At 42.2% G+C, this 27,804-nt stretch overlaps 1 protein-coding gene across 1 annotated transcript in view; it reads right to left on the reverse strand.

Annotated features, from left to right (window-relative positions):
- The window catches only part of PLCL2 (phospholipase C like 2), a gene marked incomplete at its 3' end in the record, with an annotated part of 188,077 nt that overhangs the window by 20,621 nt on the left and 139,652 nt on the right, over window positions 1-27,804 (reverse strand). The window contains exon 4 of the mRNA XM_080715692.1: window positions 19,825-19,900. Coding sequence (XP_080571818.1) covers window positions 19,825-19,900 — 76 coding nt within the window. The remainder of the gene's footprint in view (window positions 1-19,824; window positions 19,901-27,804) is intronic.

The raw sequence follows: 27,804 nt of genomic DNA on the forward strand, positions 1-27,804 counted from the left end.
AGTCATGAACTTCCTGCCATAGTGAGGGTCAGCCTGAGGCCAGATACCAAGCCCACTGCAGAGAAGGATGTGAACTCTAACTTCCCATCTACATTAGGGCTCTTTAGCAGGATTTACTCAATCAAATGAGTATGCCCATTGTCCGTCAAAATAATGCAGGGGGGCAAAAGTCAGCAGGATTCCAAAGTTGGACTGTTTATCAAGGTATAGGCAGATGAGTCCTGCTTCCTTCCTGGTCTCCTCTACCTTGATCCTTCCTCCTCTTAGATATTTTTAAATTCATTTTTAGTGTATCTTTCCATCATACTGTTTCTCCTTGCAGATGTGAACAAATGGGCACGTATATTCAGCGTCTTCCCTTTCGTACACAAAAAGCAGCGTGCAGTGTACACTTGTACACTGTTCTGTATCATATGTGTTGGGTTTTTCCCCTTCACATAACTGCACAGTAGAGATCATTTTCCACAAGGATACTTGTTAATTAACAAGGGTGCCCTTGTTAATTCTTCTTTTTTTTATGGAGGTACTGGGGATGGAACCCAGGGGCATTCTACTTCTGCGCTACACTCACAGCCCTATTTTTTTTTAAGATTTAAATGAGTTTATTAAAAAGATAGAAATAGCCTGGCATGGTGGCCCAGGCTTGTAATCCCCGCGCTTGGGAGGCTGAGACAGGAGGATCGCGCAGGTTCGAAGCCAGCTGCGCTGGCTTAAGAGACCCTGTTTCCAAATAAAAAGTATGAAATAGGTCTGGGAGTGTAGCCTGGAGGTAGAAGGGGTTCTAGGAACCCCAGTACCACCAAAAACAAAACAAAACAACAACAACAAAAAAGATAGAAATACAGAAGATAGTTACAGCCCCATGCCATTCAGGAGTGACATGGTGGGTGTTTCAAATGAAATCACCCTCACAGCCCTATTTTTTTATTCTTTATTTTGAAACAGGGTCTCACGGAGTCACAAAGAATCTCACTAAATAGCTGAAGCTGTCTGCGGACTGAGATGGTCCTATCTCAGCCTCCCGAGTGCTGGGATGACAAGTGAGCACCACTATGTCCGTTCTTCCTCATTTTTCTGACAGCTACTGAGATCTCACCGTATGGATGAACCCGTGTTTGGGGAGCCAGATCCCTACTGATAGATGCTGAGTTGTTTCAACTCTTTTGCTATTATGAATAATGTGGAACTGCTGTACATTTTACAAGACATTTTCTGTGTTCTTTTGTATACTTTCTCTCTTTGGTTAGGCATTTGAAATGGTACAGAAGCTTCCTTTCTATGCCATTTCAAAGCAATTCTACACAGTGATTGACAGCACGTTTATTTCTTAGTGTCTTTAAACATCAAGAAAAAGTGAATACACATGATAAATATAATAAGCTGCCAATGTGGTCTTTTTCTTCTCCTCTATTATTTATGGAATTACAGTCCAACTTCCTGTCATGCTGATGAGACATGAGAACCTCACTGGTCCTAAGAAAGAAGAGACATTAATAAGATCCCCTCCATTGTCTAGTAAAGGAACTGGCACACATTCCTTTCCTACAGCTTTCTTTTGCTAATCATGGTACCCGAGAGCATCTCAATTTGATTAACTGACTCCCTCTACCCCACACTCTGCTGCTGCTGGTGACTCAGCTCAGATGGGCTGTGGCCCCTGTGTCTGGCTCTTCCTTTCACTGGATATGCTTGGCTTAACAGACTGAACGAAAACAACAACAAAAATGACCATGAATAAGCAGCGATTATGTTCTAAAACTTCTGGCTTTTGTTAGAACACTCACAATTTCCCCCTATCAATGACTCAGACCTGTCTGCTGGGACCTTAAAGATAAGACATTAAAGTTGGGCATGGTGGTGCATGTCTATAATCCAAGGACTTGAAAGGCTGAGACAGGAGGATCGCAGGTTTGCAGCCAGCCTCAACAATTTAGTGAGGCTCTCCGCATCTTAATAAGACCTGTTTCAAAATGAAAAAAATAGGGCTGGTATAGCTTGGAGGTAGAGTGCCTCTGGGTTCAATCCCCGATACCCCTCCCCCCCAAAAGACATTAATGTGTTGGCTCTTTTGTTGAATTTTAATACTGATCTTCTGCAAGAATGGCGTCTCAAACAGGAATCCTTAATACTCAACAATGTCTGTATTTCTATCAGTCAGGAAGCACCATGGTCTAAGCATCATGGAGACATGGTGGATGGAATCTGTGACTGGAATAAGGAAAGGGAAGAGACAGAAGAGAAGTTGCAGGAGCAGTGTTCTGTAGGAGGAAGGCAGCTACAGGGATGGCCCAGGGCTAAGGCACCAGGAAGGGCTGCCTGCGGTGCGTGACGCTGTGTCTAAGACTACACCTGCCTGACCAGGTGTGGGCCATTCATGATACTCTTTTGTACACATCTTAAAACTGGCACACAGGTGTAACACAACAATAGTGGGGTTGTTTCCAGCCATCCGGGTGTCTGGCTGGAAGCCTCATTCTGCTTGGGCTGTTCAGGGTGTCATGCTGAACGTTTCATCAGCTCTAAGGCAGTAAGGCAATGATAGGGACTGCGATACTGGCCTTAATCCAGCTAACAAATAAGAACAAATAATGCAAGATAGAACAGTGGAGGAAGAGAACACTCAGCTTAGATACACATGTACCGTAGATTTTAAGAAAATTCTGAAGGCAGAGAGAACCAGGGTCAGGGCAGTAAAAGGACAGGGTCCATTGAGAAGGATGGGGGGGTTGAAGGAGAAACATAATTGAGATGATAAAAAAAAGATACTGGTAAGGAAGAAATGTAGAAACATGTGCACACTGAGTCTAGATACTTACATGCCCGCTATCCAAAAAGCTCATATTTTAAATTTCTATTGAAAAGAGAGATAAGAAAATTACCTCTTATTTTACCCCTCTTAAAATATCTAGTCCAATAAAATTTCACAGGGAAATTCAAAGTGTATTATTAACAAGGGTGTTTTGGTGGTACTGGGGTTCCTGGAAGCCCTTCTACCTCTGGGCTACACTCCCAGACTTTTTTTTTTTTTTTTTTTGGAAACAGGGTCTCTTAAGCCAGCAAGGCTGGCGTCGAACCTGCACGATCCTCCTGTCTCCGCCTCCCAAGTGCGGGGATTACAAACGTGCGCCACCATGCCCGGCTTAACAAGGGTGTTTTAATAATGGGGGTCTGGAGGTGCAGCCCCATGGTAGAACATTTGTCCAGTAAGCCCAAAGCACAGGGTTCCATCCCCAAAACTGCAGAAAAAAATTTTTTAATGACAATAAAAAAATTTAAGTAGGCATAAAATGGTGATAAATTGGATACTATAAAAGTTATGTTAAAATATGAAACGCAGAATTTTGAAAAGTGACTGTGACTATGGGTTATTTGACTTGCTTGGCTAACACATTTATTTCTGGAAAAAGATTTCTTTATTACTAACGTAGAGACTGATCTCTGCAGACCCACTGGTATGCATTATGCCAATCCACAGGTTTGAAGCGTATACTAATTTTATGTTTAAAGGAAATAAAGCGTTTCTCACCTTGACCTGTACAGTGGCAGGACCATACCTCTCCCTGCTCAGTGACTCGCGAAGCCATTGCAAGGACCGAGGCTCTACAGCCAGGGGAAGCCTGGGCAACTGTCCAGGTACCTACACAGGTACCTTGTAGACACAGGCAGCCAGACCACAGAGCTTCCCGAGGAAGTGACAAAGGGCATGAATCTTGGTTTGTCTGAGCCCAGGGTTTTCCAACCACCAAACATTATTTCTAGAACAAAAGCATCTCAGACCTTAATAGGAGCTTATGATATGGTTATGGGTATAAAATAATGATACTGTGAGGCAGAATGGTATAAGAGCGATTGAATAGGTACTGGCCCAGTTCTACAGAAATATAAGAGAGAATGAGATTATTTACTTAAAGTGAATCAGCCCATATATGTAAGAAGAGAAAGGCAATGTTATATCTAAGCTGCAAATTGCATTATTCTCTTGGTGGTAACTTGCAGGATCTCTAATGTATCATAGGCGGTCTTCTGGGATTTTTACATCAACAATAAATATGAAGAAATTGTTGGGGTTAGATGTTAAATAACCTTCTCCCCATGTTTCAAGTGACTTATAGCAAAGAACTAGCCCAATGAACAATTCTTTATGATACTAAGAAACTTAAGAGAACTTTTTTACCTTCTGAAAATCACATTGTTCTGTCTAGAGTAGATTAAGTTTTAAAAGTGGTAAAAATCAGATAAGTAAAAATTTTAAGATTAAGTCACACGGTCTACCTGCAGAGAATCCCAGTCATTCTTCATTAAAACTTCTTGTTCTTAATTACAGAAAGATGTGGACAAAAAGGATGGGCGGGTTGGGGGCTAAGTGGTGCTGGGAAGGCCCAGGCTGGGGGAGCAGGTATGGATCTGTGACCGTAGGTGAACCGCACAGGAGAGGCTGCTGCTGAAATCCAGAGAATGTGCAGGCACACAGCTGTGACTATGGTGACGTGCTGGGGTCTTGGGCAGCTGCCAGAGGATGACGGGGCTTCGCAGGGAAATCATGTGGACCTGAGAATGGATCTCAAGCCTCCGCCTACAACAAATAGGATCACAGGAGATGCATGTGGAAAATGCAGGTTCTCACCTCTTGGGGGTTCTGGTTCAGGAGGTCTGCAGTGGGCCCAGCAGGGACATATTTCCTAATTACCCCAGGAGGTTTCTAAGCCAAAGGGCCAGGGGTCACTCTGAGGAAAAGTGGAGTAAGAGTGAGGAGAGGGACTGAGACGGGGAAGTCATGATGAGGATAGAGAGCATGTGCAGTGGGTGTAAGAGGACCAGAATCAGCGGCGTTGCTGGAAACCTAGCAATTATGAGTCTGCCAACAATGTGTGACCCACAAAGGGATGGGAGGGAAGGAAGAGGAAGGGGAGGGAAGGAAGGAGACAAGACTCTGCTTTTTTTTTTTCTTTTTAGTGATTGCCCAGTTCATGTAAACAGATATTTATTTAATTTGCACCAGATTTTATTTTTTGTTTTCTTGCTTCACTCTTATTTAAAAGGACTCTAACACAAAATTGAATGAGGAACGTTAACTTCAAGAGGAAAAACTATCAGTTAAGATTTCTTTTCCTTGTGGATTTTTCAGGACACTTCATTGTTTCTGCAATCAGCAGTCAAAATCCATAATATTGACACGCAAAACATCTCATCATTTTTGATAATTAAGTGCTTCTTGATTCTTGAAGGAATAGCACTAAGAGGTCAGCCAATACCATTTACTGATCAAACACCATGTGCAGATCATTTGATTATATGGTCTATTTAGTCCTATTAAAACACATTACTTAAATATGGCAGACACTGGTTTTAGAAGCATGGGTAGCAAACTGGGTTTAGAAACGAGTGCTTATAATATCAGCATAACTCTTCCATATAATATCAGCATAACATCTTTGCTCTGGAATATAATGGCTGAGTTTAGAGGCATCGGTATCGTGAAGACGCAACAGCATTCAAATGAAGACATGAGAATTAGTGACAAAACTAACTGAGGTTTCATACCAAATTGGGATTTTTGTACTAGGAAACATGCTATGTATGGAAGATTGTAAAGAAAACAGAGGATAATGTAAAACTTTATAAGATAAACTACAAATGATGAGTCATTCAAAACTAGACTATTTAATCTTGTAAAAAAAAAAAAAACTAAGTAACAAATAAGACAAGTGTAAATTTCTGCAGACCTGAGAAGGATGTCCATTCTGTGTTTTCACTAAAGGATTAGAAAAAAAAATGAGAAAAAGTATATCCCCCACGTGGTAGAGTCAACGGCTTTTTACACCTATATAAACTCGTAAGCGACTATGTTGTGAAGTTCCCTGTGATTGCACTTCGCTGGTTCCTAAAGTGGTAGCAAGAAGGCTGATGTGATAGGAGGCAGCTCCTTGCTTTGCTCCTGTCCTCAATCTGCCAGCTGGGCCTGGGACGCAACCTGGAGCAGCCAGCTCAGTTCCTCACAACCACAGGGCAGCTGGGCCCAGCATGCCTGAGCCTTGCATTACTGTGTTCAGAAACAAAGCCTGGCCGCTCTTCCTTGGTCAGCCTACAGAAGGTGGTTCTACCTCCGGCCTTCTTATTAACCATGGAGGAACCTGTTCACACAAAGTAAACATCTTTTTGATGTTGTTGTTTGCATGTTCCATGTTTACTGATTATCCACATATCTTTTATCTGCCTGTCTAGGTTGCCAGTATCTCAGAGCGGAGCCCCTCCCTCTGCGAAGGGCCCTGGTGATTTGTATAGACTCAGCGCAGCGCAGCAGGAAGAGGAAGGTGCAAAACTGAGCCAGTTAGAAGAGAACACGGCGGCTGTCATCTCCTGCCACCTCGAGGCTGTCTCCAGATGGCCCCGCTGCCACCAGAGGAAGACACCGAGAAGGAAGGACGGCGTCTGCGGGGCCTCTGTTTCTTTGGTGGCAGCATCAGGGGTGGTATTATCATTCTGAAAATAACTGCAATGTTAATGATCCTGGAAAAAGTACTTTTGTGATAATCTGCAGAATCAATATTCAGAAGTTTCTACATTATGGGTTTAAGCCCAAAGAGTCCTAATATTCTGCCAGTCTGTGGCTCTTAGCTTACATGCTGAGCCCTGCCTGAGGGACTTGTAGAAACTGCCAGGCAGACATGGGGAAGGTGGCAGGGAGGCCAACTCAGTCATGGGCGTTGCTGCTGCTGCTGCCACTGCTGCTTAGGGCAGAGATAAGAATCCCTGCTGTGAAAGCAATCTTCAGGTTCAGAAATAGAAGCCAGACCAATAAAAAAAACGAGGGAAGGACACAGGGTTCTTTATTCTCTCAGGAACAAGATCTTTTTCCCTGTCTGTTTCCTGAATCTTCCAAATACTCTGCCAGCACATGTTCATCATAAATTTGTATGTTTTAGAGCAATGTCTGGTTTCACATGAACTTAGCAGTTAATTGTTTGACAAAAAAATCACATTTTTCCATTAGTCTATGCCCCACATATTAGACTGATCTAAACTAAAGGACATTATAAAAGACTCAAACCGAGCATGGTTCAGGTTTTCCTTAGAGCTGATCTGTGATGCGGTGCAGCACCTGTTAAAGAAGCTGCGGAGGATCAGGGTTCCCTGATTGTTCAGCCATGTCGCCCCTCAAAGAAGACAAGAGGTGACAGTTAATTCTGGGCAAAGAAACTTAAATTTTTATAAGTTTGTAAACTTCAGTTGAAAACCAACATTAATTTGGTAAATAGTCCTTTGACACTTTGACACAATTATAAGGTCCTATGTAATTTAAAGGTCAAAGCCCGGTGTGGTGGCGAATGCTTGTAATTCCAGCATTTGGGAGGCTGAGACCCAAGGATTGCGGTTCGCGGACAGCCTCAGCTACTTAGTGAGACCCTCTGCAACTCAGTGAGACCCGGTTTCAAAATCAAGAATAAAAAATAGGGCAGGGGGTGTAGCTTGGAGGTTGAATGCCCCTGGGTTCCATCCTCAGAACCCCCCCCCCACAAAAAAAGGTCAAATATATTTTGGGCATAAGGGCATCAAAATTAGAAGTCTTCAAGCATATTATATGAATCCAATGAAATACATAAAATATAAATTCATGCCTAGAAGTGAAAAGTCCAGAAATCTGTGTATGGTCAGTGCCTCACACATAGACCTGGCTGGGCCTGGGGCTGTGGCTCTTTTGAAAAAGACTGTCTTTGAGCCTTGCTTGTTCTGTGCCAAAGAGCCTACAATTAGGTCCCCCTGACTCTATAACTCCAAGTTCCTGTTTCTAGGGAAATGCGGTGAGCTATTTTTCTTCTGGGATGTTAATAAAGGAGAAAACCTGCTCAAATTCCTTTGTGGTAAAAAAAAAAAAAGTGTGTGAATTAAGGAAAGAAGTAATAGGTCATAAAACAGCAGAGAATGGACAAGCAAAATCCAGTATCAGGTGAGATCTCTGGGAGTCTAATTCGGTTCATGTCTAAATTCAGTTCAATTCTCCAAAGAGAATTGAAGACACAGACCATGTGACAAAGAACCATCTGTCTATGGTGGAGACCACACAAATCACTCGGCTTTTGATTTACACCTACAGTGTTAAATTTTACACACTGGTATGGCCACTTGAAAGTGTATTACTGTGTTTTTATGTAAAGAAAACATATTTTCAAAAGTCATCTACTCTTTACATGTTATTTTTGAAAAATCTAAACAGCCCAGATTGTTGACATGAAGGTATATGTTTCATTTAGTCTTCCAATTAATATTTTAAAATACTTAGTAACTTAAATATTTCAAGGGTTCTGAGGAGCTCAAAACGTAATGGCGAAAGACAAAATGTAATGCCGATAAAAGTATTGTGCCTTATGAGAATGAATAAATGGGCACAAAATCTTTGAGACAATATAATTAAATGAACATTAGTGTAACTGCACACAACCACATCAGCATGTACTGTGGAGAGGTTTCCAGTTCTATAAAGTTCTCTGCTTCCCATTACAGATAACAAACTTAGATAAGAACTAATCAGCTCCTAGAAATAAAAAAAAAACTATGATGCATGTAATAAGAAATATAAAAAAGCTTTTGCTTTGAAGGAGAGGTGGGGCCAACCCAGAGCCATGGCATCCTCTCCTCTTTTAACTGAAATGAACACCATTTTTCCTTGCCAAACACAAGGCAGATGACCTTTCAGACCTTCTGGCTGGGTTTTTCTCTACCAATCCCATTTCTATGAATCTAACATGTACCATGCAGCACATGGCTAAACTTTTCTAGAAGCAAACATAATAAAAACAAGCACTCGTGAAAGAGACAGACTGATCTTAGTCTGATACACTTAAAGATGAGCTTTGCAACTGAAATTTTACTTTTATATCTCCGAATACCCTCTTTGATCACAAACATAGCCAGCACACAAATATCTGTATGTGTGTTGAAATATGTAAATTGAAAGTGAAAGGTAAAAGTTGTTAAATGGCAACAAAAGAATTAGACATTTGTAATTTTAATTTATTTCAAATTCACAAAATGAGATGTGGTGGGATATGTCCCAAGAAGTGGAATTCCACACAACACAGGTTTACTTTGGGAGCTCATTTAAGAGGTCTACTCATCAACCTTATTAAAAGGTCCTTTACCTAATAGGGTCTGCACAAGTATTGTGTTACATTATATACAACCATGAGAACAATATGTAGATATCTGATCATTTTCTCCAACTAATTTTTATCTAGTACCAGTTTAAATGCACGACTTTTGTAAACTATACACTCTACCCCTAACTCAGGGACTGTCCTGTGGATGTACCACAGACATGGGGAAGATTCACCCTTGGGCTCCTGGCGCTGCCTTCGTGCCTTTCAAACTGTTCCAGTTGGTAGTAGTCTCTTTCTCCTGGCCCTCTTCCAAAGTAATCTTGGCATTAACAAAAGCCAAATTATTTTAAGATGGATTTTGCACTGTTAAATCCCATTCCACATGAGACAGAACAGATAAACCTGGTCTCTTAAATATATCCCTGAAACCCAGATGGCTGACGAGATCCCTGTGGTGCTGAATCCACGGCAGAACAATTTGTGAATGGATTATGTGAAGAAGGTTTCCCTTCCTCCGCCAGCATTTTCCATCTGGGTAAGTCTAGGTGAGATAGAGTTGCGTAACTCTTAGTCCTTTGTGGAATCTCAAGGCCACACTACCATCATCCACATGTGACTCACAGGAGTGAGACCATGTGAGGGATCCCGTGTTTACAGACCCTCCCACTTCACCCCACTGAGAAGTACAGAGGCTTTCCTCGCCCCAATTATACATAGAGTATTTCTGGTTTGTTTTGGTAGAGCTCTCTTGCCTAGCATGCACAGGTTCAACCCCAGCACTGCAAAACAAAAGAGGACAGATATTTTTTTTGGGGGTATGCTAGAGTATTTTTGTTTTGCCATTCTCACTTTTGCTTTCTCTCCCATGGTTTGGCATGCTCACCATTACACACAAGGCCCTCCTCACCACACTCCGTATTCTCTCCCTTTTACATCTCTTCTTATTTGAATCTTTGACAGATAACTTACTCATATGGTTAAACAAGTTAAAAACTGTACGCTGATGTACAGGGCACTCTCTTTTCTCATCTCTCAGTCCCCCTGGAGACTCCAGAGGGTGGCACACTCATAGCACATGGTTCTCTTCTTCCAACCAACCTTTTAAAACAAACACCAGCAGATAACACATACTTTTTGCTTTGCTTTTAAAATCAATAGTTAGCTAGGTTCACCCAGTACTTGGGAGGCTGAGATAGGTAGATGGCAGGTTTGAGGCCAATGCGTGGTAACTTAGTGAGAACCTGTTATAAAAAATAAAAAGGGCTGGGGTGTAGCTCAGAGGTAGGATGCCCCTAGGCTTAATACCAGTACCACAACAAGCCAAAAAAGTGTGTGTGTGTGTGTGTGTGTGTGTGTATTTACTTTTATATATATGTAAGATCTTCATTATATGTGTATTTATGTATAGTGTAAATGCAGGTGATACATGTATAAGTACTCACATGTACACTTCTTTATTCTTTATTATGGTAGCAAAAGGTTCCATAATAAGGATATATCATATAATGTATCTAGCCAGAGCTCTCCAGTTGAACATTTAAATTGTTCCCAATATTACAAAGCAAACTCTATATTTCCATCCCCAAATATGTAATTGTATCTGTAGAGAAAAAGATCTCTGAAAAAAATGAGTTAATCGATAAGTCCTCAAGAGGGTCCCTAAGTATTTATAGTGACCCCACTGCCGATAACAGTTTCCTGAAGTGCTCAAGACACTGATGCAATTTGAAACAAAAGCTTTAGAACAAAATAAGTTCGGAACATGCTGAGCTAAACGGATGGCTATTTATTTATTTATTTTTATGGTACTGGGGATGAAACCCAGGGGCATTCTAACTCTGAGCGACACCCCCAGCCCTATTTTTTATTCTTTATTTTGAAACAGGGTCTCACTGAGTTGCAAAGGGCCTCACTAAGGAGTAGCTGAGGCTGTCTGTGAACCACGATCCTCCTGGCTCAGCCTCCCAAATGCTGGGATTACAGGCGTGCGCCACCCTGTCCAGCTCACAGGAGGCTATGTATCATGCCAGTGTGCACTGAGAATCTCTAAAGCGTATAAACTGTTATGAAAATTGATGATGAAATCATTCGCTCACGGAGCACAGCTACAAAGTCAACCCCAAATGCTTTAACCTTAATTAAAAGGCTTTCATCGTTAGGCCCAACCTGAATTTCCAACCCTCATTTCTACTGTTTCCTGGTCAAATATTTCCCTTCAGCCAGAATAAAATATTTCACACCTTGATGATGGAGCCGTTTAAGCTTTGCCTACCTAAGACACCCATTCCTTCTGTTGACTTTCGTGATCTCCGCATCCCCGGAGCGCGCTCTCTCTCCTCCCCACCAACATCACCGCTGGGAAATGCCTTTCCTCACACTTCCTACCTGGGATCTATGCTACTCACTTGTCTTAGAATGTCCCATGATAGCTGAAGACCTCTATCTTTTAAAAATCTCTAATGTTATTGACATATAACGAAAAATATACAATGAAAGAGCATACATTAAATCTGCTTTAAATTCCCTGTTTTAAGAAGATTTTTTTTTTACTTTTATCCAATCTCTTATAAATTCATCTTGACAATCTCTTCCGTATTTATTCTATATTACGAGATTTGCAAACTACATAGCATTTGAGAGCTGGAAAGGCCTTAGACACACCATCTAGGCTAATTGATTTTAGATCTGAAGAGTCTCTATTAGGGTTTCTATATCTTCAACCTTCTAAACCTTCTAGTATTTGCACAAGAAAGGTGATTTAATTTGTCTGTGAACTTTACTTGAATTGTGGTTCTTTTCAGAATTATAATAGAAGTAATAATAACCCTATATCAAATTTTAATGCAAGTATAAAGTCTAAAACAGCCTATCTAAGGAGGGCTGCTCCTGACACTCCCCAGCAGAGAATCTGCTGAAATTACCCCTGGAAGTTGCTATTTAAATGAAAAAAGTGCTTCTCCAAGAGGCTGTGAGTTTACACAGAAGAAGGGAGGATGACTGATAGGAGAGCAAAGCTTTGGGATTTGATCACAGAATCCAGGACAGGTGCCCCAGGAAAGCCAAGTGCCACCCCCTCCCTCCACTCCATTGTGGTGCTTGGGAAATTTCACTGGTCAAAGGTCTGTTACAAAGGACTCTGCTGTTCTAGAAAGATAACTTGGCTGTCACTCAACCATGCAGCCAGTGTGTGTCTGAGTCTAAGCACACTCTGTCCCTTTGAGGAAAGAGGGAGGAGGCGCAGGGTCAGAGCCTGCAATGGGAAGAGGCCTTCTCTGCTCTACTCTGGAAAGAGGCTCTCAGGACCCAAGCACACTCACTGCAGAGCATATCCTGAGCCTCATGCCCGAAGATTCAATATTTGGGGGATGATGGAAAGGTGCAGGCTTGTAATCCCAGCATTTGGGAAGCTAAGATAGGAGGATCGCAGTTCGAGGCCAGCCTCAGCTACGTAGTGAGGTCTTTTGCAACTCAGTGAGACTCTGTTTCAAAATAAAGAATAAAAAATAGAGCCGAGGGTGTAGCTCAGAGGTAGAATGCCCCTGGGTTCTATCCCTAGTACTTAGGGGTAAAAAGAAAGCATTTTAAATAGCATCCCTAGGAGATTCTGACCACACTCAAGAAACATAGTGTTCATGTAAAAATTGGCGGGAAACCTTTTTGTTTGTGGTACTGGGACTGAGCAAGGGCCTTACAAATTCTAGGCAAGTGCTCTGACACTAAGCTACATATCCCCAGCCTTTGAGATGGAGGTCTCTTTAAGTTGCCCAAGCTGGCTTTGAACTTTTGACTTGCTTGCCTCGGCTTCCCAAGTAGGTGGGCAACCTGGGAATTACGGGTGTGCAATACTCTGCTGAGCTGGATGGGTAAATCTTAGAGCAGGATTGGGATGGTATAAGAGACCAATAGGATGTGGTGAGACAGGGTGTCTAGACACCAGCTACTTATTTTGAAGTTTTTGCCCTGGATGAGTTCTCACCTTTATGATCATGTTCTCTTTGTTCCTCTATCAGCGATGAAGGTCCCTCTTAAGGGAAAGTGTGTGTGTGTGTGTGTGTGTGTGTGTGTGTGTGTGTGTGTGTGTGTGTATGAGAGAGACAGAGAGAAAGAGAGAGCCACTGTGGACCTTGATACCACTTGACTTCCCGTGGTTTCACTAATTATTAGGTCATTAATTAGTAAGTAAGTACCTAGAAGAGGATCTGCTGAATAAACAGTCTTTCCTCTTAAAGATCATCGAGGTGCCTTTACCTGGTTCAGATCTGTGGATGCCACTGGGTCTCGCAAGGAGCCTACAGTCTGATGTGGGTCCCCAGCATCTCATCTTCAGAGAGGGTTGCTCTTAATCTTCAAAATTAAGAACTTTCCCTTCAAACTTCATGCTGAGAGGCTGCAATTTATATTGTGCAACACTATGTGAAGCCTTGTTTAATTGTGTACGTGCATTTGTTGGGACTTGAACCCTGTTCCTTGCACATGAGAGGCAAGCGGTCTACCACTAAACTACAACCCCAGTCTGCGTTTCAATCTTTTAAAGTAACTGTAATCAGGACATTAGAAAGTTGCTGCTTATGCAATGAATCTTAGGTCACTGCACTTTAGAACCCACAGGCCACCAGGGACTCATCCAGAGAAAAATGAGGCGGAGGGGGGTCCAGTGGCTAACAGGGAATCACACAGCAGGACAGGGCAGAACTCAGGCCCCCGGCTTCCCAGGGAAGAAGCTTTTACTTCTGATGAGACAAAAGTTACAAAGCACCTGGGTTTCCTTTTGCAAATCGTTTATGCTGGAATGTTTGTGGCGTGCTTTTGGAATGAATCTCCTAGGAGGCCCAGGAGATGACGGTGAGAGGCGACTTCTCTGGTTAACCCCGGTGCCTAAGAACATTCTGAGGTCTGCAAGTCTTGCAAAAAAAGAGAGAGAGAGAGAGGTCTGCACAATCAAACCCCGGAATTGCGCTCATTCTGCCCACACAGGAGTGTGCCAGGTCCTCATCTGCTTTTAGCTAAGACAAATCTATCAGTGTGGGCACCTGGGCGACGCCCACTGCTCAGCAGAATAGAAGCAGCGGAAGGAGGGACCGATGGACGGAGGGAAGAAATAGAAAGAGGGAGGAAAACAGACAGTTGGAAATACAGTACTTGTGAGCACCAGAGAGTGAGAGCTGGAGGCAGGAGATGGAATTACGCTGCTAGTGCGGGAGTGGAGGTGAGCGAGCGGGCACGTGGCGGCAGGGGGCGGGCCGTGGCAGGCTGAGGGGCTGGGACCAGAGGCTCCTGGGAAACCACTGCATTAAACCACAGCCTCCTCCTGGATGCATCTCAAGAGGACCCTGAGGTACCAACACCAGAGTCCAAATAATTCTTGGAAAACTAAACTTAAGAAACCAGGGATATATAGAATCCATTATAGAAAAAAAAATCATTCAATTGATTACAAGGAAGGGTAAATAAAGCTACCATATTTAGAGATAGACGGTATGTTTCCTTTACTCAGAAATGATACAAGTATGGCCACATGTGAGAACCGCTGAGAGCTTTCAGAAAAGGCTGGGTGGGCTGGGCTTCCTCTCAGCTAGGGCCAGTCATTCTGAAAGAGCAGGGCCAAGTCCCCTGTGAGGAGAGCCAGCCTCACCCCGCACAGAAGCCCTTGCTGTGTGCCCCAGCCCAGGGCCCCCAGCCCCAGGCCTGTGTCCCCAGGGGCTCCGGGTGTGGAATGCATCTCTGGGGAACCTCAGTTCCGGTGGCAGCTTCTGTCCCTTGAGTCCCTCCTTTTTTCCTATAATTTGTTTTTATTTTTATTAGAATTACGCATCCATGTAGATTTTAACTGCCAGGAATCCCCCTCTCCAGGGGCAGTCACATTCAGCTCCTTTAACTCACTTTGTTTTCCTTTTTAAGTATTTATGCCCATATTTCTAAGTAACGAGCTTAGATTCATTTAGAACTGTTCTCCAGCATTACCTAGTAAATTCCCCCACGAAGGCTGAGACTCTTGAGCTTAGTTTCACGCCTGTCAGGACAAACGCCATAACCGCTTCCTCAGCTGGCTTGCAGATGGCTGTCTCTTAGCCCTCCCTCACCCTGATTTCCAGAGGTGCCTGGCACCACCGTGCTCTGGGGGTGGCTGTCAGCCCCCATGCCAGGTTCCAGCCTCCCCTGCAGCCTTCCTGAGCCAGCAGCTCAGCCAAGCATCAACCCTTTGGCCCCTCGCACTGCTCAGCTGTTCTGCAGTTTCCGAGGTTTTGTTGCTCTCATTCTTTTTCCTTATGGATGGTGCCTTAACAAAACAAAAACAAAACAAAAAAATGCAAAGCAACCCAAAAAAAACCCCTTATTTTAATGAGGTTTTAGAAGGGAGTGGAAATTAAAATTCTCATGTTAATTCTTTAGCAGGAAGTACGCCATTGATTTCTTTTTATTCTCCTCCAGAGAACAATTTATTTTCCATTTAAAATCACCTGATGGACAGGCCCAGCTCACTTAAGAAGGGAAGCAGTTTAGTTGCCCTTCTAGATCATAATCCTACCCTTTAGGAAGCAGATCAATTCAGTGATGATTTTAAAAAAAAGTAATTCAAAGAAAGGCTACAGTTTAGGCCACAGAAAGAGAAAAAGAGAGATGATAGAAAGTGGAAAAGATTTTCCCTCTTGAAAGAGCTGGGCAAATTTTATCAGAAAATACAAATTTTGAAAAAAATGAACTTTTATTATTTTTCATTTTATTCAAGTTCCTATTCAATTTTTCAGTATGCATTCCTTATCAATCACCTACTTGAGATGCGCGTGTGTGCATGCGTGCGTGCGTGCGTGTGTGTGTGTGTGTGTGTGTGTCTGTCTGGGCATATTCATTTATACATACTTATTCTGGGATAGCCGTCTCATTGTTACTCTCAGGGCATCCCAGACACCTTCCCCATCCCACGCCACTCTGAGCAATGGGCCTCAATACTTGCCTCCTGTCCTGCATCCCCTCTCACCCCCACACCAAAGCTGGCCCTCTCCTGCAGCACCACTTCCCTGTCCACCTCCCCAAGGAGAGAGGTCCTTCCCCTCCCTCAGGCCGAGTGCCCGGTGGCTAGACTTCACTCCTGTGCTTTCGGCTTCTCCATCCTGTCTGTCTCATTTTTAAGCACCTTCCTCTTCACTGCGTCGGTCACATCCCTAGGAGCAAGGTTTCCTTATTAACATTCCCTGTTCACTCCAACTCTCCACACCACAAGCTTCCTTCTCAGAAGAGTGGATGCAGGCTGCCTCAGCTGCCCGGCGCCCAGTTCTCCCTCTGCCCCCTCAGGGTCCTTGGCTCACCTGCCTCCGGGCCTGCAGGCTCCCGCCTGCAGCACAACAGCCACCTCCCCTAAGACCTCCATTACACAGCCAGGATTCTGAACCTGTCCAAACCAGGTGAACTTTTTAACATGTAATTGGGGGTGGATGTCTGACTCCTTATTTCCATTTAATTACTTAAATGAAGTTTTACCTAACAAGAATGTAAATTTGTATTTTAAAGTTAGACAGACTTCTAAAATAATCCTTTCTTGCAGCACTTTGGTGACCTATATCTTCTTTTGCAAGATTAAAATTCTGCAAGCTGAATAGCAATTACTTATCAAAAGTAAATCTTATGCAAATGTATTTTGAGGCCAAAACAAATTAGCGATTCTTCATATGACTAATAACTGTAGGTCCTTATAGTAACTGTGCACACGAGAAACAAAAGGCCAAGGACTCTAGAGTAGGTGCAGGAGATAAGAGGAGGGCCTGCAGGTGCTAGGCAGCAACTGTGAACCCAAAGGTGACCTTTCTATGCTTCTCAAGATCTCGGAGCCCAGAGAAAATGGACTCACAGTGCTTTCCTCTGTCCCATTCAGCTTTTTAAATACAAGCAGACACATTCCTTACCAAAATTAAACAGAAGAAAAACAAAAAGCCATATTATATCAGATAGCATCAAATTTCATAAACCAATGAATTTGCAAGAAATTAATTAACAGCAACTTAAATTGTCGAATTAATAGTTTTTTTTTTTTTTTTTTTTTTGGTGTGTATGTGTATTTGGTACTGGAGATTGGACCCAGGGGCATTCTACATCTAAGTTATCCCCCCAGCCCTTTTAATTTTTTTTTTTTTTGAAACAGGGTCTCGCTACGTTGCTGAGTCTCACTAGTGCTGAGGCTGATCTCAAACCTGTGATCCTCCTGTCTTAGCCTCCCAAGTACTGGAATTACAGGTATGCACCATCATGCCTGGCAATAGTTCTTCTTTCTGATAAAGTTTTTTTAAAAAAAAAATTTCACAAAGTTCACAATGCTCATCCATATGTCTAATAGAATGAAATGCTTAATAAAAGTCAAACCACATTTCAGTTAGTTAATATTCGAGCCACTACTCTGCACAGAATGTTAGAACAGATGTCATGGGTAAGATACAGAAACTAAGTTAACATACAGTCCTAGTGCCATCAGAAGTTATTATCCTATTTAGAAGATGGAACACATTCATAAAATACACAAGTAAAGAAGCGCTATCAGATGAATCAAATAAATGGTTTGGAGGGGTGGAAAGTTTGGTACCATCAATTCTGGAATCAGGAAAGGTCTCCTGGAAGACATTACGGAGTGGCTGAGAAGATGGAGAGAGAAGTGGCCCAGAGGGAGGCTGGTGAAAGCCCGATGGAGCGGGCGCGCACGGGACGGGTGAGTTAGAGGGCTGGCCCACACAGCTTTCCTTCCTCACAGCCCCACAGCATTCTGTCAACGTCACTGACAGCCTTCCGGTCAGGTCCTGCCTTTTGAAATTCTCTGCACACGGATATTACATCCATGACTTATAGCACAGTTCCCTTCCTGTTGTGCTAAAAAAATCATTGGCTCGCCACTGCCTCACAAACTGGATTGAGACTCCTGAGCCGCGCACAGCGAGTACGCCAAGTATTGTCTGCTTACTTTAACATCTACTGCTTGACTGGAAGGTTCTGGAGGGCAAGGTCAACATTATTTTTCATATTTTGATATGCGAGAGGTATCAAACACCTTATATATACATAGAAGTTCAAAACATATTTATCAAATGAATGAACAGATAGTATAATTAACAGATTTTAGATGAGCCCATGTGTGACGTTAAGAGTTTAGATTTGATACCAGAGTTGCTGGTAAGCCTCTGGGTGATTTTTGTATAGGGTAGTGATATGATAAAGGTGGTATTTGAGGCAATTTATTTTAGTTGTAGACGTTAGGTAAAAGTAGCTTGAAGAGGACTAGAAGTAGAAACATCATTTTGCTAACCATATTCTTCTAATAGGATGAGAAAAACAAGATGAGGATTTTGGAGTTTGATCAGACATTGGTATGAATAATCCTTCAATATACCAAAAAAGAAAACTGGTATGCATATCCTTGTCTTCAATCTATCTTAAACTGGTTAATTGCTGAAATAACGGATAATGTTTTTCGGCCATGATAGTTGTAGCCTCTTGATTTTAAAGACAGTAACCAAAAACCATTGGAAAGTAAGGACAGAGATCCTTATTTAAGACTTACAAATACTCTTCATATTAAAATCTTTCAAACCGAGGTCCACTCAAAAGTGGAGAAATTAAAGTTCTTCATTTTATATTTTTATTGCAATGTAGGATACTTAATTTTTTATTTTACCATAGCTAAAACTAACTACAGACATCTCCCAGTTTATGATGGTTCAATGTGAAATTTTCCAAATGTACAATAGTGCAAAAGTGACGTGCATTTGGCAGCATCCATAGTTAGTCAGAATTTTGAATTCTGATCTTTTCTTGGGCTCCTGGTGGTGCACTCTCCACAAGGCTGGGCCCCAGCTCCCATCAGCCCTGTGGTCAGGAGGGATCAGCAGGGTACTGTGTCTGTAGCTAAGCTTTGATGGTCAGCGAGACAGGTGAGTTCAATACACTTTTGACTGGCAGAACTTTCAACTTGTGATAGGTTTACTGGGACATAACCTCATTGTAAGTCGAGACGCATCTATAGATGGCTATCTATGTTAGCAGAATTGTATTGATAGAGTATAACATTTGGCTAGTAAATTAATAATTTAACAGTACCTGACAATGCTAGCACATTAAGAAGTTGTCACCAGCACCTATTTTCCTTCTTAAATCATTCTTACTGCTCAAGCCTCCCCATCCTGCCATGTCTTAAGAAGTCATGGGTGGCTGGCAGGAAGTCTGCAGTACATAGAGTCCTAAGGAAGAGATTAACACAGGCTCCTAATCCTGGATGCACATTAGAAATGCCTGGGAATTATTATTATTATTATTATTATTTTTGTGTGTGGTACTGGGGATTGAACCCAGGGGCATTCTACCTCTAAGCTATACTCCGATCTATTCCTATTTTATTTTTTATTTTGAAGCAGAGTCTCACTAAGTTGTGGAGGGCGTTACTAAATTGCTGAGGCTGGTCACAATCCTGTCTCAGCCTCCGAAACTGGGTTTACAGGCATGTATCACCATGCCCGGCTGTCTGGAATTTTTAACAGCTATTAAATCCCAACCCACACCAATGATGGTATATTTTGAAAGCTCCCCAAAAGTTAGTATATTAAGAATCACTAAAGGGTTTAGGATCATTAAAGTAGTATATTCTTTAGCCATGGAAACAAATTTTCTTGATAAAGTATCAAGAAGATAATATAGTTTTGAGGACAAACACATGATGGTGTTAATTTTATTTTAAAGAGAAGAAAGGCTCACTTACCTGCCTTCTGACAATGTACGATCTTTTCGTACACAGCATCTGCATTTTCAGTCAGTGCCTTGAGGGACTGGATCATCTGTGAAGGGAACAACCAGACCTGAGATTACACTTGCCAACCAGACCCCCTCCGCTCAACACAAGACTCTTCTAACACAGGCTGTTGTGACAACGCAAAACACTTTTTATCTGACTTCCCCACGACTCAAGTTCAAATGTGTAGGTGAAAAGCGATAAAACCACATATCACCACATAATGACTTAAAGAAGGCTGTGGGTATGTTCTAGGTATAATTAGGCCAGTTAACGCTGAACTTGAACCTTGAGACAATACAGAACTGAGTTTGTTTGCTGTGAAATGCTATAAATAAATACGCGGGCTCATCTGATCTGAGCTTTAAATCTTATTTTTGGTCATCATTTTAATGATATGTTCAACTTCATTTTACAGAAAGCTCCAACACCTACACATTTCTTCCATTTCAAGCTAAAACATCTCCATCTGAAAATGAGATTAAAAGCTATAAGAAGAATTTTAAAAATAGCATTTATGAGAAGCCATTCATCACAAATGACACTAAAAATACCCAGTATTTTTAATGTTTCTGTCAATGGTTTTTAAAATGTTCAGTTTGGATTTCTTGTCCCAAATGACATGTGCTTGTTTTAAGAGTGCAAGCTTAAAGAAGAGAAAAGATCAGGGCACAGCTGATCAATTATTTTACTCACTAAAAAGCCAGTAAAAGACCTGCCTGAAGTAACCTTGTTGGTTCCATAACCACTATGAAAATCAAGTAGTCAGATTCAACTTTCTGGGCTCCAACAGGTACAGTTACTAGACTTGCCTTAGTGTAGAGTCTAACTTTTTTATATTTCCATGTTCAAATATTTTTCATTATATTATTACTCACCTATTTTATATGACCATTCTATTTTATTATTATTATTATTATTTTTTGGTGGGTGGTACTGGTGATGGAACCCTTCTACCTCCAGACTACACTCCCAGACAGACATACTATATATATATATATATATATATATATATATATATATATATATATATATTTTTTTTTTTTTTTTTTTTTGAAACAGGATCTCTTAAACTAGAGAGGCTGACTTTGAACCTGTGCAATCCTCCTGTCTCTGCCTCCCAAGCACAGGGATTACAAGCATGTACCACCACGTCTGGTTATGACCATTCTATTTTAAATAACAAACACCCATTTCTTTAAATTCTGTCTTATTTTCCTTAATGGTATTGATCATGTATTGATCACTAACTGCCACAGTAATTATTTTAAAGTAATTAAAGGTATGTAGGTTGGGTTATTGTATAACTCAAAGAATACCATATTTTTATTTGTCATACTTGAAGTATAATCCAACATTCCTCCTTAAAAGAACACTAATTCTTAGTCAAACAGGATTTATCAACTTCTTCTTTTCTACACACACACACACCCATAGTAAACACCAAACATTTAAGATATCTTCATTATTCAGTAGGTGCCTACTAGAGGCCCCAGGTAGAAACTAGAATGTGCTCTCTCTCTTCAAAAAGTCCACAGCCTAGAGGTAGAGCTTGCACTTTGGAATTCGTTATTTTCACATTCATTCTTCGAGATCTGAGTGATTCCTGTAAATTAAAATATTCCATTTTACAGCTTGACATACTAAACAGGCCGTGATAAAAGTGACTAGCTAAGAACTCTATCAATGCCGATATAAAGTCATTTGTGCCATTACAAATTTGCATGCTGAAAAGGTTCTTACTGTCATCGGTAACCTTTTTCAGCTTTGACGTCAAGCCAAACAGGAGATACAAAGAAACAAGGACTTCTTCAAGCAAGAATGGTGGTTATCACAGCTCATACCAAAGAACTAGTCAATCATGCCTCCATCGTTCAAACAAGAAAAAGAAAAAATAATAAGATCAATAGAATGAAGCCAGACACGAAGCAGAGGGGCAGGAAAGGAACCACACAGAAGGAATGGAGGGGAACAGGACAGCAGAATCTTGACGCGCAGGCTCACACATGCCTACATCACCTGGCTCGGGGGGTATTCTAAGCAAACTCATGTTGGGGGCATAGCGGTAGGAAGAGCCTACATTTACCTGCATTTCAATCCTGGTTCTGCTATTCATTAGCTTTGTCATCGAGGACAATATTTAACCTCAGAACCGTCATTCTCTATTTGCAAGGCGAGCGTTTTAGACACTGCCCCCATCATATGAGAAGTAAATACGATGATGCATGTGGAGTGACCGGCTCGACGAGGACGCCTGCAAATGGTAGATGTCACGGTTGACTCCCCGTGTACCCAGGTGGCCTGGCAGAGCATTTTCTGGTTGCCCAAAATTAGCTGAATGAGTACGCCTTTCTTTCATATGCTCATTGGCAACGTTTCCAACACTCATTACTAATTTTAGTTTTACTTGGAAAGCCTGCTGTGATGAAGTTCAGGGAAACAGCAAATCACATTATTATTCTCAGCAGCATCTTCCAGGGGAAAGTATCACCAAAGGCTAAATAATTATGCACCTCTCATCTGTAAAACGCATGCCAGGCTTAAGAAAGGCACATTGGGGTGCAGACAGGGAGGTCTGTCTGTAACATGAAGGACTGTTTGTTCTTAGGACAATCATTTGCTGGGGCCCCTTATGTGTGGGACTCTGAGCTAGGTGCTAAGGCCGAATAAAGAATTGTTGCTGATTCTGGAACTATGGTAGAGAAAGAAGACAGATGAACAAAAATTAACTGCAATTAAATGTGACATTGCTATTGCAGCCAGTGAGCCATTAGGTGTAATAAAGTAAATACACCTCAGCCACACTTTTGGTGGGATATTCAATGGTGAGGTACTTGTGGTATAAAGGGTCTCGTGTTGATGGCCACTCAAAGATCCCCCCATGGCTTAGATTTCAATATGGAAGCTCCTCTCTTGATGATGGGGTAAATATGCTGCCCCTCCCTTCATGTGAGAGTGTACTGAATCTGAAGGTGGTTAATGCACCGGGGAAGAAAACACACACAGAAGAAAACATTCTTCTCCCATTTGGAAGTAGCCCACAGCAGGATTAGAGGTGAACGTCAGAGGGAATCAGCCCAGAGAAAGGGAGGCAGGGTGAACCCTCAGCAAAGCTTGCACAAGGGAAAGAAAACACCTCCAGAGCCCAGCACAGATGAGCTTTGCCACACCTGCTCTTAAGCATTTGCACCATTTCCTTAAGAAGGAGGAACTGCTAGTTTATAGCTCTTTATGGTTTTAGGGTATTGATTTATAACTAGGGTCCATATTTACAACTAAATTAATGTTTGATAAATGGTTTGCAGTTCTTGTTCATAGCGCGACTTCACTAATCCTCAGCTCTTGGGGCTTTTGTAAGTTCTCCTTGATGCACTCTTGAGGAAGCGCTCGAGGGCTGTGGGGTCTACAAAGACACCCCTCTAGAGGACGGCAGGGTGGATGGGCAGCGCCAGGCCGTGGGCCTTCCGGAGAGTGGGCGATGCCCCTTCATTCAGCTTACAGTTACCACTGAAGGTTGAGCACAGGCCACTGAGGACACAGTGGGGCAGCATGGTGGTCAGCATTGTGGTATAAAGGGTCTCGTGGTGATGACCACTGAAAGATCCCCCCATGGCTTAGATTTCAATATGGAAACTCCTCTCTTGATGATGGGGGTAAGTATCTAGCAGGGACCAGTTTCTCTTGGAATCACTATTATAACAGCTGCAATTATAAATAGTACAGTGTTGGCTGAATGAATCAAGATGAAAGTACTTCAATGCCTCTGCCTCATCCTCCTCGAGTGTGTACATGGAGACCTCTCTGAGAGGTAAGCCTCTCTTTCAAGGTCATCTGTATCACAGGTAAAGGGATTATACGTGATGAATGGAACGGGACTCCATTTGACCTCAAAGCCTTTGCTTTTCCACAATACCATGATAGGTCTTGATACACAGTAGCAATTGCATGAGTGAAGAGGACAGGGCATTCCAGCCAGAAGGGTGTAAAAAGAAGTGGGGATAAATTTTAACTGCTGATGGATATTGGCATTGGTCCCTCCCTCCTCCTCTCCTCCAGTGCAAGGGATTGAACTCAGGGCCTGTTTGTGATAGATTAGTGCTCTATCACTAATCTATGCTTCCAGCTCCTTTTTTCTTCTTCAAGCAATATTTCTATGTAGCACTTTGAGAAAATACATTAAAAAAATGACAGCAATAGCAGGGCACAGTGGTGCATACCTACAATCCCATCGACTCAGAAGGCTGAGATAAGAGGATCATAGGTTTGAGGCCAGCCTCAGCAACTTAGCAAGACTCTGTTTCAAGATAAAAAATAAAAGAGCTGGGGATGCAGCTCAGAGGAAGAATAATGCCCCTGGGTTCAGTTCTCAGTTATATATATATATATATATATATATATATATATATATATATATATATTTTATAGCAATAAACAAACTATTTGGCTCCACGATTTGTAAAAGAGACACCGTTTCATTAATTTGAAACTACTAGAATAAGAATCTCAGGTTAGATGAACGTAGATACGTGGAAAATAATATCAAGAGATGAGCCAAGGAATAAACCACTTTACTTTGTTTTCTTTGTGAATATTACATTAACATGTCAATACCATGCAAGGCCAAGTACAGTAGTTGATTTTATAGGCATTATTTGCATGAATGCAAATGAGTTGATTTCATTCTCCTTTAGGCACACAGGTACAAGTCTTGGCACAGCAGACACGCTGCTGCCGGCCCACACAATCCACCCCAGGGACACCTATATTGTCTATTCAGTGCAGGACGCATGCATACACTTGTTGCTAATGGATTTTATATTAGTGACCTGTTATTAGCGCCTACTAAACTTTTGAAACTAATACATAGATTTAACATAGCTCAGAAAACCATTTCAAAAAATTGATCAACTCTAATAACAAGATCTAAATACAGACTCAAGCAGATAAAAAGAAGAAAGCTTCAACTTAAGGCACAGTGAAAATTTAAGTTTATATTTTATTAACCCGAAGGAAACCAGAAACACCTTTCATAAGAGTGTTGCATTTTGAAAGTAACTCCTCGTGTTAGTGTAAGGTAAATCTATTTCTTTATAGACAGGGCTATGAGAAAAATGATTACTATATTATTGTATTATATATTACTAGGCATCTGCAGACTACTCCCTTATTTTGTTTTTTTTTTTTTTTTTTTTTGTTGTTGTTTTTTTTTTTTTTTTTGGTGGTACTGGGGTTCCCGGAAGCCCTTCTACCTTCGGGCTACACTTCCAGACCTATTTTTACATTTTTTTTTATTTGGAAACAGGGTCTCCTAAGCCAGCGCGCGCGGCTGGCTTCGAACCTGCACGATCCTCCTGTCTCTGCCTCCCAAGCGCGGGGATTACAAGCGTGCGCCACCACGCCCGGCTTCCCTTATTTTGTTTTGAAATTGCTTATCAACTAGGAAAATTCTGCTTTCAGAATAAGCAGGTTTGTTCTTTTAGATCTTATACCTGACTTTAGACAATTCCTTTTATGTCAGAAACACAGATTTTTGTCAATAATTACAAAAGTAGTTTATGAATACTTTTTAGTCCTTTGGTGAAAGAAGTTATGGTAGTAACGTCTTTTGAGTTCTAGTCTTTTTCCCCTTTTATCCTGTTTGGAACTTCAGTTTCGGACAGAAAGCTTCCATCTTGTAACACTTTCCTCTGCATGGTGTCCTGGTACGTCTGCACTTTTTTTTTTTTTAAGCTCCTGGGGATTGAACCCAAGACACTACCTCTGAGCTAAACCTTTCGTCTTTTTTACTTTGAAGCAGGGTCTCACTAAGTTGCTAAGGCTGGCCTTGAACTTGTGACCCTCCTGTCTTCGCCTCTCAAGTACGAGGATTGCAGGCCTGTGCCACCACGCTCTGCTCTGTGATACGCACATGCAGATGTCATGGCTGCTTTTGTTGTAGCTGTTTCCAATGAAGCTTTAGAGTGAGAATGATCCCAAATCCACTAGATAGCAAACTAGGCTTGTTCTTTTACCTAAGTTCCATGATTATTTGACATAAAAGAGGTAAGTATCTTCCCAAATAATTGAAACTCAAAACTCAAATAATTGAAAGATCATCACTTTCAAACAGGCCAATGACGAAGCTCGCCCGACTCTCAACACTCAACACTCCAGGTGGTCAAGACCCTGGGCAGACCTGACCAAAGCCGGACTTGCCTCAGGACTCCCGGGATGAACAATGAACTCCAAGTGTGAGCTAAAGGCCAGCTCTTTAGAAAACAGGGGCGAATCCAACCCAAAGCAGCATTTGCCGCTACTCAGTATTCCCCGAATGACAGCCTCTGAGGGTCTGAGTGAGGCCCTCCCACACTCAGGAGACAGTGGCGGGCCTTTCAGAGGTGGTTTGGCCATGAGGCCTTCAGCCCTGGGCCTGGAATGAAGCCCCTTATGAAAGAAGCTTCACATGGTTAGGAAAGGGAGCCCTGCCACCTTCCACCTTCTACCATATTGTGACGCAAGCCTCTGGAGCCTTGGCCTTAGACTTCCCCGCTGCCACCACTGTGAGAAAATAGGTTTCCTCTTTATATGACCGGTCTGTGGTACTCAGGGAGCAGCATGATGGACTAGGTGGCCCTGCACACCCGCGTCAGGGTGGACTGCCAGCCTCCTTGTGCTGCGCAGCCGTGGGAAGCCGATCTGTCTACTGCTGCTGTGACTGGACAGAAAGCAAGAGTAGATTTCCCTCGGGAATTTGTAAGCGTTAGTGCTTTTTTCTGTGTTCTTCAAAGAAACATCTCTCTCTGGGTTAACAATACAGGTTTTCCTTTTCACACTGTATACTAATTTATTCCTGTGTGGGTGAAGAATGTGAAAATCCAACCCACAAGCACTGAGATTTGGAACTTGTAGACTGGAACTCAAAGGTAAAATTTTCTTTCACTAACGCTTAGAGGACAGCAAAATGTCACAGGTTTGAACTCACAGAAGCAGCACCACTTATAAAGGTATTGTTAGAAAATGGGACACAGCCTTTAATACTTGAACATAATATAAACGCCATGTATTTGAATCAGGTGCAAAAGGTGCATTGCTATGGGGGTCTCTGCAATTAAACCCGGCTCCCTTTCCATCTCATGCTGGCGGAGGGTTGTGGCTGCATCGCTGTTGGGAGGCAGAAGCTGGTCATCTCGGAGGGTCACTAGGAGCTGCTGGGGTCCTCATCCCTTCCGTCAAGGTCATTATGAGCACCTGCTAAATACAACTGTTTCCAGAGCAACGTGTTCTACTTTCCTTGGCAAACTTCACCTCCATCTCCTGTTTTCACCATGCAAATTAGGAACAAAATTTATGTAAAAGAAAATTATTGAGGAAAAAAAAACCCTCAAAGATTCATCCAAGTTTTTAACCAACAGGAAGGAGCAAATTTGGTGCTGCCACTCACACACACATCCCCCGTTTGAGGCATGATGAGGGCAGGCAGGATTTAAAACACCATAAGAGCCGGGCGTGGTGGCGCACGCTTGTAATCCCCGCGCTTGGGAGGCAGAGACAGGAGGATCGCACAGGTTCGAAGCCAGCCGCGCGTGCGCTGGTTTAGGAGACCCTGTTTCCAAATAAAAAATGTAAAAATAGGTCTGGGAGTGTAGCCCCGAGGTAGAAGGGCTTCCAGGAACCCCAGTGCCACCAAAAAAAAAAAAAAAAAAAAAAAAACCACCATAAGATATCCAGATCTCTGTTTTAATTCATAGTACAGGCGAGTAGGGAAATACGGACAAAATAGTGAAGGGCAGATTGGATACAATATGGAATTTTGCACGGAACTTCATTACAAACCCTTAACAATTTAAACAGCGATGTGCTGTGTCAAAGCGGAGTGAGCGATATGAAGGGCGCTGTGAGAGGCAGGGAGCTTGGAGGAAGGGACAGCGTAGGTGGGGCCCTGCTCTACAAGAGGCCTGAAGGGAAAGGACA

This window comes from Muscardinus avellanarius, assembly GCF_963383645.1.
Source record: "Muscardinus avellanarius genome assembly, chromosome: 18".
Classification (NCBI taxonomy): Eukaryota; Metazoa; Chordata; class Mammalia; order Rodentia; family Gliridae; genus Muscardinus; species Muscardinus avellanarius.